The sequence below is a fragment of the Lontra canadensis genome, unplaced genomic scaffold (genome assembly GCF_010015895.1).
Source record: "Lontra canadensis isolate GAN:19392208 unplaced genomic scaffold, GSC_riverotter_1.0 scaffold101, whole genome shotgun sequence".
Taxonomy (NCBI): domain Eukaryota; kingdom Metazoa; phylum Chordata; class Mammalia; order Carnivora; family Mustelidae; genus Lontra; species Lontra canadensis.
The window spans coordinates 3,382,357-3,394,184 of record NW_022631095.1 but is presented as its reverse complement, the minus strand read 5'-3'; the positions used below and the strand labels follow the sequence as shown (position 1 = coordinate 3,394,184).

Sequence of the window (11,828 nt, the reverse complement as noted above, 5' to 3'; positions counted from 1 at the left end):
CTTCTCCTTCTCCTTCTCCTTCTCCTTCTTCTTCTTCTTCTTCTTTTTTCCCCAAGTCAGAGAGTGTTGTGTCTTCTCCATGCCCCATGGTGAGAACCACCAATAGTGTGGTGGAGTTCCTGACGCTTTCTTTCCAAGTTCATGGCTCTTGCCACCTGCAGATGTTAACCTTCATATCTCCCTGTGCTGGTGGACTGGTTTGATGATCCGTGGGTGTCAGGATTTCTTCTGAGAGCTTTATGGGATGGATCAGTGAGGTTAACCTCAGTGAATTTGTACATGGAATCTTATACCAACCAGGTAAGAATTCAGAACCCTCAGAGCCCCGCAGTGATGTCCAGCTTGCTCCTCTGCAACAGACTGAAGGCTTAGGGCAAACTCTAGCTGGTAAACACCATGATGGACAGGTTTGCCATAGGTGGCACCCTTAGAAACTAGGCGTTTGTGACCACCACATCGCACATAGTTCTGATATATGGCATGATATCAGATTGCTTCTTCATCCAAAGCTCCTGGATATACTTGTAAGCACCCATGTTTGCTGACCTGTGAGCTAAGGGCTGCAGCCAGATGTAAAGGAATGCATTATTTTTCAAAAATATTAATCATATATTTTCCTAGAGTCTGATACTTAGTAGTTTGGCAGTAAGTGTCACTCCTCTATTTAAAGTCCTTAATGATTCTCTGTTACCTTCAGAATAAAATTTAGACTCAAGTTTGTCATTTAAAACCAAGTTGCCTTTCTAATTATTGCCCCCAAATACTTGGGCCCCCAGCCATTCGGAACTGCGTACAGATTCTCAGACAATTCACACTCTTTCCTGCCTTGTTGCCTTTGCAAACATTATACACAGATGATGAAATAAAATTTTCCCTGTCTACCCTCTTTACTAAATCCTACTTTGAAATTCTCCATGGAATCTTCTAGGATTTCCAGGGTTGGGTTAGATTTCCTCTCCTTTTGCTATTCCCCAAACACACACAAACTCATACAGACAGACACCTCCCTCCCGACACACATACCTGTGCCCTCATAACATCCTGTGAACTGCTATCATACATCCCACTGTATTACATTTATTTCAAAACATTTTCAGTTTCCTCTGTTAGGGAGAACAGGTATCCCTTCTGACTATGAGGGCTCACACATGTGTGCTTACTACATTTTTGTTGCATGAGTATATAAGATACAAATTCTGATTTTACTGTACAACTCTCTAGTTGTAAGAAAGGAGTTACCCAAGAAATATGTCATCTTGGGAAACCCCTATGTGGCGTTTAGAAGGATAATTAAGGTACTCCAAAAGACCACATAATTCCTAGACCATGGCTTCATTATTCATTTATTAGTTGAAGCTCTCCAAGGGAACATCAACTATATCCTCTGACTGCCCTCTAACAATGGGGGAAAATAGCAGGCATTCCTCTATCCTGGGCCTCTTTCTCAGTAAATCCCATCTGCTGGAGTGTGCAAAAGCACACAACCTCTGGCGTGGGCCACAGTGATGAACAGAGGAATTCTCCTCTGCATGAATAAACTCTTGAATCCATAGTTTCTGATTTCCCCCAATGAGCAAATGGAGACCCAAAATGTTGACTGACAACTGGAAGAGACATTAGAGGTGACCTTTTGTTCCAAGTGTTAACCCAAGTTATCTGCAGTTATTTTAACTGCAGACTTGAAAGGCTACATCTAAGAGCCCTTGACACCATTAAAATGACTAAACCATGAAACTTTCCCATATAAAACAAGTGCCAAATAAACAGACAAGGAGACACAGAGCAGATAAAAGTGATTTCCCAGAGGCCATGCCTTCCTGTCTTCCTGACTAATTAGCTTATAAGTAATTGTCATTTTATAGGAAAAAAGGGAAGCTAAGCTTCTCCTAGAGAAGCAGTGTAACCTTGTGCAAGGAATGAGGCTTTGGAGCCGGAATCCCCGGATGTGACTCCTGGCCTCACTAGTTGTGTGCTCTTGAGCATGTCACTCCAATTCTCTGGGCCTCAGTGTCATTACACTATTCACACATGCTCTCATGTCATAGTAGTGAGTGATTTAATGCATAAAAAGCACTCAGAAAGTTATCTCAATGAAATGAGGTTGTTGTTATTATGGTGCCAATAATGCAAAGGTTATTAACGACCTCTTTCACCTTTTTGTTTTTGCTTTTAGATCTTCTATTACAATGAGGTGTCTTGAGATATATTTGGCCATCCCTGGGCCATAGAAGGATCTCTGAACTGAACTAGTCATACCTGTTCAGATGATGTTTATTTTCACCTCACATTAAATGATGAAAGTATTATGAATCTAAAAATCACCCTGATATAATCCCATTGATTCTAACTTTTGTTGTCTCTGAAGGGGAAAGCCAGCTTGATTCTGGCAAATCTACTGGAATCCTTCTCCACAGTGTTGTGGATCATATCCCAATTGCTTTCTAATTTGTTTCCCATGTTATAATCTAGCAATCAGAAAATAATGATAATATACTGCAAGAAAACTAAGTTAGTGCATGCTAATTTGCAAAGTGGGTAAGATAAGCATTGTACTCTCTTGAAAACAACAGGGGCGGAGCATAGAGTTATGCATCAGTGTAATAAATTCAACCTTTTGACTAGGTTCAGCATCCAAAATGCATTTAAAGTCTTTAGAAAGAAAATTAGTTAAACATTTTCATAGGAATATGGTAGCTATCCTGGAGGAATAAGTTACCAATTTCCTTCCCAAGCAGTTTATTGATGTCTTTTGGGGATTCTAGATAGAGAAACTGGGTCACTAACAGGCCAAGTCCGAGGCAGAAGCTTATACTTAGCATGGGCAGAGACTTTAGGTGAGATCATTAAGCAAGCTCGGTTTGCAAGCATGTGGAAAATAAGGTCATGGAACTGAGGACCCCTTCATAGCCTCTGCTTTGGTAATCCCCAAATGCCATGATGAGCTGAGCCTTCCACCTGTCAAAAACTTCCTCTTTTGTTCTTAATTTATATTGGTGTCATGGCTGTCTTTGCAAATCTGATAGAAATTATAAACACTTCCCCCAGAAAAATGTACACACACAGACACACATTTCTGCATATTAATTTCTGGCTTTCGTGGGTGTTCTCATGTAAAAAAATCCTTCTCAGTGGAGTGATTTTATATTATCTTCAGCTAACTTATCAATTAACATTTGAAAAGAGGTCTGACCACTTCATTTCCTTTTTAAAAATGTGTTATTTAAAATCCTGACTTGTAACTCTCCCAGAAGATTTTAGATCATTCACTTGTTTTGTTTTACTATGATCAGCAAGTTTCAGAAACCTCTGTACATGTTCCAAAGTGCCTAATTTCAGGGAAATTCTACTTCTGTCTGCTAGGAAAGAGCAGGAGGCATTGAAGTATGCCTTCTTGGAAAGATTTTATTATAATTTTATGAGAAAATAAGCAAAGTGACTGTAATGTTATTCCCATATTGACTTATATGGAATAAACCTTGATGACCCACAGAATCTTGATCATAATTTGGACTCTAACCCCAAAATATATTGGTTTTGGAGAAATAAATGTACAAATGTACATAGCTCCTGTAGCCACAGAGGAAAAATTTCAAAAATATGGAGAAAAAAAAGCTTTTTAAAGTTCACCCTCCATGGACACATGAACACCACTATTGGTGAGCCAGTCAATGAATTTCTATGCTTAGGTCTTATATTTTAAAGTTGGGACAGAGAAACATCCTAGATATTTGATGTAAGAATTTGTTTTGAAGAAGTTTGGCAATTAACAGAAAGCTACTCTAAAAGCACATTTTACTCTTAATAGTAAAATCCTTAGGAATGTTTATAAAAGTTTGTAGTAATAAATATTTACCACTTTACTTTTTCCTTTGAGACCAATCATCACAGACCAAAAGCAGCTAAGTTTATAATAATTTATTAAGGTTGCATATAATTTGTCATGTATAATAAATTATAAAAACCATAGCATCTTCATAAACTATTTAGTATATCATACTCACTTCCTAATGCTTACTGCAATAACTGTAAGAAATCTAATTAGATTATACTTTAGCATTAGTTAGAAGATAAAAAAATCATAAAATTTTTTCACAGTACTTTGGATTTAGGAAGGACCCCATTCCTTTAGCTTTTGTGCAATTAGTCTGAAATGTATAAAAACGTTTTACAAACCAGGAGCGTTTTACTAAGCTGCTGAAAGTATTGCATAATTTGTAACTAACACCCTTGTGGTGCAGTTTTTCGGCACTGTAAAAAATGCAAATAAATAGTCAATTACTGATCTCTAAGAATCTATACCCATAGACCACATTGAAGCTTGGCAACATTTTGCAACATTCAAATTAAAAATTCAGTAAACATAGGAGCATAGTATTCTCTCTCCCTTTCCCCCCTCTCCCTCCTCCCTCTCCCTGCCCAGTTCGGCTAAGGAAACACAAAGTTCAGGTTGAATTGAAGTCCTAGGGCCTGAGAAAGAGACTCTGGCCGCAATTCTTCCCCAGCTCTCTGTTGTCTTGAGTCTCAGTCCTCATTACATCCGTTCAGACTCCTCTCTGACGCCAGCATCAGTCCTTTCCCCTCAGGGAGAGTCTGCAAATCCTTGCTGAAAGCATTTCGTTCTCCACTGTAACAGCACAGGCGTGAAATTGGTTGGAGTCTTTGTAACCAGTTTGCTCTGTTTCTTTCCAGCCTCCGTCCTTCTGATGGAAGAGAAGCTTGCGAGGCAGCCACAATTTAATGCTGCCTGTGCTGGGTCTCACAAACTCCCTTGGTCTTTAAATGTCTATTCTTGGATAATGTCCTTATCCATTCTCTTGTCCTCAGTGAACTTTGATGGAATATTTCCGCAGTTTCAGAAATTGGAAAAGCTTGTCTTTCGTCCTCTTCTTCAGGGCCATCAGCGCTCGTGTTTTCTCCTCCAAATCTTGATCGATGGCAAAAATGATCTTAGCTCGCTCCTCCGCTTTCTTGTCCCCAGAGTTTCTGAAAAGTCTCTGTAGAGATTCTTGGTCTATGTTTTCAAAGATGTTGGCCACGGCTTTCTTACGTGAGGCTGTGTCGAAGTGATAGCCGTGGATGGATGGGCTAACGCGCAGCGAGGTGGACATGATGATGGCTTGGTGGCTTGGCTTTGCTTTCATCGATGTGGGAATCTTCCGGAATTCTGCTCCCCGGCTCTCCAGAGAGTCTGTAGCAAAATCATTCTGGGACTGCTATTTAAAGTGTGAACAAAAGCTCCAGGCTCAAATTACACTGGTGACATCAGAGTGATCTCAAGGAAGAATAATCACAGACAGGTTTAACAGTTGAGTTGCCAATATCCTGTTCTTGTGCAAAATGTTAAGAGCTGTGCTCCGTGTTGGAGCAGGGATGTGGGGATTTCTTTTTACCACATCTGTGGCAATAGGATTAAAGAGGCTTGGGGCCGTCTTTTAAAAATAGCTGAAACCAGGAAAGGGCAAAGGTAAGACACAAACAAAGTGGCTTAGACTCTCAAAGTCTTTCCAAACAACTGCCGAAACAAAGGCTTCTGCTAACTACAGGAAAGTTTTAATTCCCGGAGAAGTCATTAAAGTGTATTCCAAACATTTGGCAGCCCACGCCTGTGTCCTTTGGACATCCCCCATCCAGGGCCGCTCCACAGCTGCCGAGAGAAAGCCAAAGAATCAAGGTCATCGATCGGGACTATATCGGATTGTAAAACGGGACTTCACCAACAAAATGATGACATGACGCAGCCTGAACCTGTGAACTTTCAGAGACTGAGTACAAGAGACAACCTGTAATCACTGAATAAAATTGTAATTTATTATTTATTTATTTAAAATCTTTAAAAAAAATTTTTTTAATAGATGTTATTTTTAAGTCCTCTCTACACCCAGTGTGGGGCTTGAACTCACAACCCCAAGATCAAGAGTCGCATGTTCCACTGACTTAACCAGCCAGGTGCCCCCAAATTGTAATTTAATAAAAATTTAATAAAAATAATAATAATAGACAACATCTCTTTAGTCTTGTGTATATAACAGAAATGCCTATTTTTTTTTTTTTTAAGTGAGGAAGGAAAGTCAGTCAGGTGCTTTATGGACATAGTACTCAAAAAAGTAAGTTTATGTTTTCTTTTAATATTTATTTTGGCTCCCCCCAGACATAGAGCAGTACCTTCTCTGGAAGAATTTAAATTTGTTCTTCTCACCTTGTATAATGTGCTGCCAGCCAGTGCCCCATTGGTATGGAGCACTGACATTCAACCACATGATCGATGTCAGCGCCAGAGGGCCCCAGGGACTCTTCTTAGGGAAGCCGGGCTGGTCTTCACAATTTCCTCTGATCAGTCAAATTAGGTCTAGAATGTGCAAAAGTGGAGAGAGTGTGGAGAAGGTACCTCACTAGAAAATTGAGTTAGAGAATCTTCTTACGTATTCATTCACTCACTCACTCACTCATTAATTCAATCAATATTTATTAAAGCTCTACTTTTAGCTAGAACATTTTTAGGCACTGGAAGCCTAAGAGTAAATGAAACTGAACCAAACCAAACAAGATCCCCACAGTCACCTTAATGGAGTTTACATTCTACCGAGAAACAGATAATGGAAAAATGTACACTTCTAATCTAGATGATGTCAGAAAGTAATGCCTATTATGGGTAAAAAAAATGAAGCCAAGTTGTACAGGAGAGGAAGGGGAAGGGAGGGTTGAAATTTGCCTGGAATATTCAGAGGCAGCTTCTGCAAAAGTGACACTGTACAAAGACTTGGAGGAGGTGAGGGAGTTAGCCGTGGAGGTCTCTGGAGGAAACGTGTTGTAGGCAAAAGGGACAGCAAGTTTAGAGGCTGAAGACAAGAATGTGTGTGGAGTATCTGGAGAACAGGGGATCAGTATGGCTGGAGCAGAGTGGCCAGAGAAGAGGGGACAGAGGTGAGGTCAGGAGCAAATGGCAGTGGGATTAGGATAGGAACAGACTGAATATACCCTCTGAAGCTTTTTCCTGGATTGAGCTTTTGCTCTATAGGACATGGGTGGCCTCAGAAAATGTGGAGCAGAAAAATGTCATGATTTTACTTATAATCGTGCCATTTCTTAGCGGAGAACACATTTTAAGGAGACAGGCCGTTGCATGAGGAGCAAGAAGACTAGTTACGTTGCTTTCAAAATAATCCAGGCAAGAGACGATGCAGGTCCCCACCAGGCGGGTCGCCATGCAGGTGGCGAGAGCTGAGCCGACGTGGGCATATTGTGAAGGCCAAGTCAGAAGGACTTGTTGAAGGCTCTGACGTGAGGAATGGGAGATGGACAGGAACCCGGCATGATCTCTTCCTGAAGGATGCTTCTTTGAAAGACATTTCTAGGGGAGCTGGTGTTCAATTCCCCAACCATGGCCATGGCTGTCTTCTCCAGCTTTTCCATGCAAGGGCCCTGCGATCTGCTGCCAAAGACTGCGGGCTACTGGCACGCCATGGTGGTGATTAAAAATACGCTCATTTTCCTCACTGTTAAAAATTGTTATTATTATGTCAGCAAGGATTTTTACTGAATTTTTATTAGATGCCAAACACAGTGTCCCAACATTACACAATCCACCTTCATGTTGTCACTATCAGTAAAAGGCTTCGCCGAACCTGTCATCCTATGCTCTTTCTTGAGGTGATGCTTACTTACAGGCTCATGCTTATACTCACTGACTACTCCCAAATTTTAATTCCTCATTTATTTAACTAACCGACCAATACAAATATATGCAAATGCATTTGTATATTTACATATAATATAAGCAAATATATTTGTACATTTACATATATGCAAATATGGTGCAAATAGCTGTTCAATTATAAAAGTCAGAAACCCAGCTATAATCTTTGATTTCTCTCTTTCTTTTTTCTCCTATCTAGATCTTTCTCTATCTCCCTCTCCCTCTCTCTCTATATATACATATATATATTTATATATAAATTCTATATAAATTATATATGTGTTTGTGTGTGGATATTATATATATATATATATATTTTAGTCTAAAAAATATTTCTAAAATCTATCCCCTTTATGATGTCTCCAGATGCTCAGCTGTCAGCCACCTTCAGGGACTGCCACCACTGAAGAAAGTCACCCTCCTCCTGGTACAGCTGCATCTAGTGACTGATCAGCAGGAAGGTGTAAGGGCCCACTGCCCTTCCCCCAACTCTGAGGGGTCATGCACACTTCAGAGAATCCTTCAGGGTCAGTTGAAACCTCCTTCTGGCCAAACCTGGTTTTTCCCCCATCGGAAGGCATTGATCCCAAGAGCACTCTGTGATAAATCACCTGCCTGCTGATCTCCCTCTGGGGATGTGCTTCCTTGGAAGGAAGCCCAGGCTATGATACCCTGTCTTCTCTCCCCCCACACCCCCGGACTAAAGCCAAACGTCTTTCCTGGCATTCCTGCTTCTACTCTTGCCTTTCATTCTCTACAAAGCACCCAGAGCAATAGTTTCTAATAAGCAACCTGGTCAGACCACTCTTGCTGTTACTCTTAAACAAAGCCCCCAAATCTTAACATAGCCTTTTTGAGGACAACCTGCTCTGGTTCCTGCGGACTTCTGCAGCATCATGATTTGTCACTCTCCCCCGTGCTTTTATGCCTTCCAATTCCTTGAATGCACCATACTCATTCCTGCCATGGGGCTTAACACACATTTTTCTTCTTTCCAGAATGTTCTTTTTTACATTTTACTTCAGCTAGGTAATACCTATTCATGCATAAAATCTCAACTAAAAACTACTTGCTCAGAGCAGCCTCCTCTGTTCTCTGGTTCTTTTAGACTTAGATCAGTTCTCTTCGCCAAATAAATTCACTAGTCCTTAGTAGCACTTACTACAATTTGCAAGTGTACATTTATTTTTCTAAGTATTCATTAAAAGTCTAGCTCCACCAAGAGCAACAATAAGATCAGTCTTCCTCATTTCTGTGCCTAAACTAGCTCCTGGATCACTTAATTGTTTTTTCATAGTAATATTAAATAACATGTGTGTAATCCTATTTAATTCCATAACAATGCTTCATAGTAGGAACTATTATAATTCTCATGTTAGAAATAAGAGAACTGAGGCATTGACAACTGACTACCTGTTGTGGGTGATTAACGCCCCCCTAAAAATGTCCATGTTCTAGTCCCTGGAACCTAAGAATATAAGCCAAAAGAAAACTTATATTGCAAAAGGGACTTTTATGGTGAAAGGAAGTTTGCAGTTATAAATAAGTGAAAGAACTTGAGATGTAGAGATTATTTTGGTTGAGATTTGAGATGTAGATCTCAGAGATCCTGAGATGTAGAGATTATCCAACTTGGCTCATGTAATTTTAAATGTCTTTACAAGAAAGGGAGAAAGATGCTATGCTGTTAGTTTAGAAGAAGCTGGAGGAAGGGTCCATGAGCCAAGGAAGGTAGACGGCCTCTAGAAGCTGGAACAGGCAAAGACACAGATGTTCTCTGCATCCTTCAGAAGGAATATATCATTGCGTACCCACTTTAGATTTCTGGCTTCTTGAACTGTAAGATAATAAATTTGTGTTGTTTAAAGCTCCTAAATTCGTGGCAATTTGTTACAGTGGTAATAGGAAACTAATTTCCTCTGCAAATCCTTCAGCTATGATGAGACAACTTGAACCCAGGGCTATTTGACACACATTTTCCCTCTTTCCAGAGGGAAGCCCATGATTTTAAACTCTCGACTGTATTACTCTCAAATCAACCACGAGCTCTGGCATCAAAACCCCTGAATAATGTTTCTACGTGACATTGAGCAGTTCTTCTTGAGTGTTGCCTAAAAGCATTCAGATGCATTTGAGAGATTAAGGAGTTTCAAAATTGCTTAGAGGACAAGACCATCCATAGGGAAACAATGTCAGTTTCTGTTTCCCAGAAATGCAACACAAACCTTAAGGTTGCTATTTACTGATGCTCTTTGCCAAAGGTACATCCATGCGTGCCTGGAAAGCCTTTTACGGCCATCACCCTACTCATTCCCTTCTTTAAGTATTTTCAGTGAATGATGTGGATGACAGGATCTAAAAAACTACTGGCAAAGATTCCCAAATTGCATGTGGACAGGACCATATCATATAGACATCTTACAGAATGTTTGCTTTCGGTAGTAGAGACAGGAGATAATGAAAGCTATTTGGAAGAAGCGGTGTCTGATCTCCTGTAGTTTCCTCTGGGCATCAGCTTTGCCGGATGCTTTCATCATACAAAGAGACTGAGTTTCTGTTTGATAGCAACAGATGCGCTTGGATGGTTTTGTGTCTGATAAAGCGATCTGTGAAAACAAGGGGAAAGAAGGAAACAAACACTAAGTGACTTCTATACCTTGTTATTCTCCGTGTAATAACCACCTGACTTCATAACAACACTGAAGGAAGGTATTACTGACTTTCATTTTGACCACAGAGAGGGAACTGGGCTGAACAACGTGCTCAAGGTGAGTGGTGAAAACAGCATTCGTTTCCAAAATTGATTTATTTATTTTTAATCCCCAGAATCTCTTCCGGGAAGGTTTTCCTAAACTTTTGCTGCATTGTTTGCCGCTCGCGTTCGCATGACCAGGAATCTAGGTTTACCTTTTTAGATCAAAAATTATGACCTACCATTAAATTTATTAAAGCACCATGGATAGAAAGGTATAATGACTGCAGCATAGCATGAATCTAACAAATATATTACATGAGTCAGTGAAAGAAAGCGAGGACACAGAATTTTACTTGAGGCTGGTTTTTGTTACCAACTCACCTCCCTAGCAACTTCCTAAATATGAAGCATAGAGAGACCAGCAACTGGAACTTTGTACCTTATACTTGAGTTAAATTATCCTTGGACATTTTTGTTTTCACAACAAAAATTTCACAATGTATTGCAGTTTACAAGGTGCTTTCACATATATTGTCTCATACCGAATAAGGGACAGGAGAGGCAAGGTCCGGAGAGGCTTGTAGGGGGCTACTTAACCAGGATCCCAGACATGGAGAAATATTATTGACGAGATATTAACCAGAGGGAAGAAAACATAACAAATCCACCTTGTTTGTCTTTTGATATTTATATAAATTTACAAATCCATCTTGTTTGTCTTAAATGTTATAGACAGGATATTTACCAAGTTCCCTGGTCAGTGTTCTATACAGACAGACCATAAAAGCCCTCAACGACAGCCCATTTGGGACCCCTCTCATTATAGAGAGCTTTTCCCCCTTTCTCTTCTGTTCTTACCTTCACTTAAAAAACTTTCACTTTGCATTACCTTTGTCAACCAGACTCACTTTTCCACTCTGTGAGACAAGAACCCCACAATCCTGTAACAATATGACTTTCACAACCTCTCTGGTATCATTGTTCCTATTTTACAGATGAGAAAACTGAGTATCACAGAAGTTAAATGTTTCCCACAATCTTGGAGCTACTTAAATGACAGAGCTGGCCCTAGAACCCTCATTTTCTCATCTTAAATCTTGTTGTATAGCTTCCTGATTATGTTCATTATTTACTTACTCCTATTGTTTGAAAGTTCTACCAAACCTCATCTTTCTTTCCATGTGTCTATTCAGTGATTTAGAGATGCATTCACACACAAAGTGTTGAATGCCTACTATGTGCTCTATGCTTGTGGAATACACTGGGGCTATTGGACACAGTCCTTATGTTTGTGGAACATGAGGTCTAGAGAAGAAAAGAGACTTTGGATAAATAAATAAACATATAAACTTTATGAAGAAAATTTTCATAAGTTTAAAAAATGAAAATCAGGTGATATAAAGGAGAAAACAAGCTGAGGTTTCATTTTAATTGTTTTGC

At 39.8% G+C, this 11,828-nt stretch overlaps 1 protein-coding gene and 1 pseudogene across 1 annotated transcript; both read right to left on the bottom strand.

Annotated features, from left to right (window-relative positions):
• Positions 1–56: 56 nt before the first annotated feature.
• LOC116855362 lies at positions 57–536 on the bottom strand (annotated as a pseudogene).
• Positions 537–3,900: 3,364 nt separating this feature from the next.
• TCIM (transcriptional and immune response regulator) lies at positions 3,901–5,292 on the bottom strand. The gene has a single exon (XM_032838067.1). The coding sequence runs from the start codon at positions 5,139–5,141 to the stop codon at positions 4,821–4,823; it is 321 nt and encodes a 106-aa protein (XP_032693958.1). The 5' UTR covers positions 5,142–5,292; the 3' UTR covers positions 3,901–4,820.
• Positions 5,293–11,828: the final 6,536 nt, after the last annotated feature.

What these genes read in the sequence shown, in the direction of transcription:
- TCIM (XM_032838067.1), bottom strand. Translation starts at nt 5,141, where the DNA reads ATGAAAGCAAAGCCAAGCCACCAAGCCATCATCATGTCCACCTCGCTG.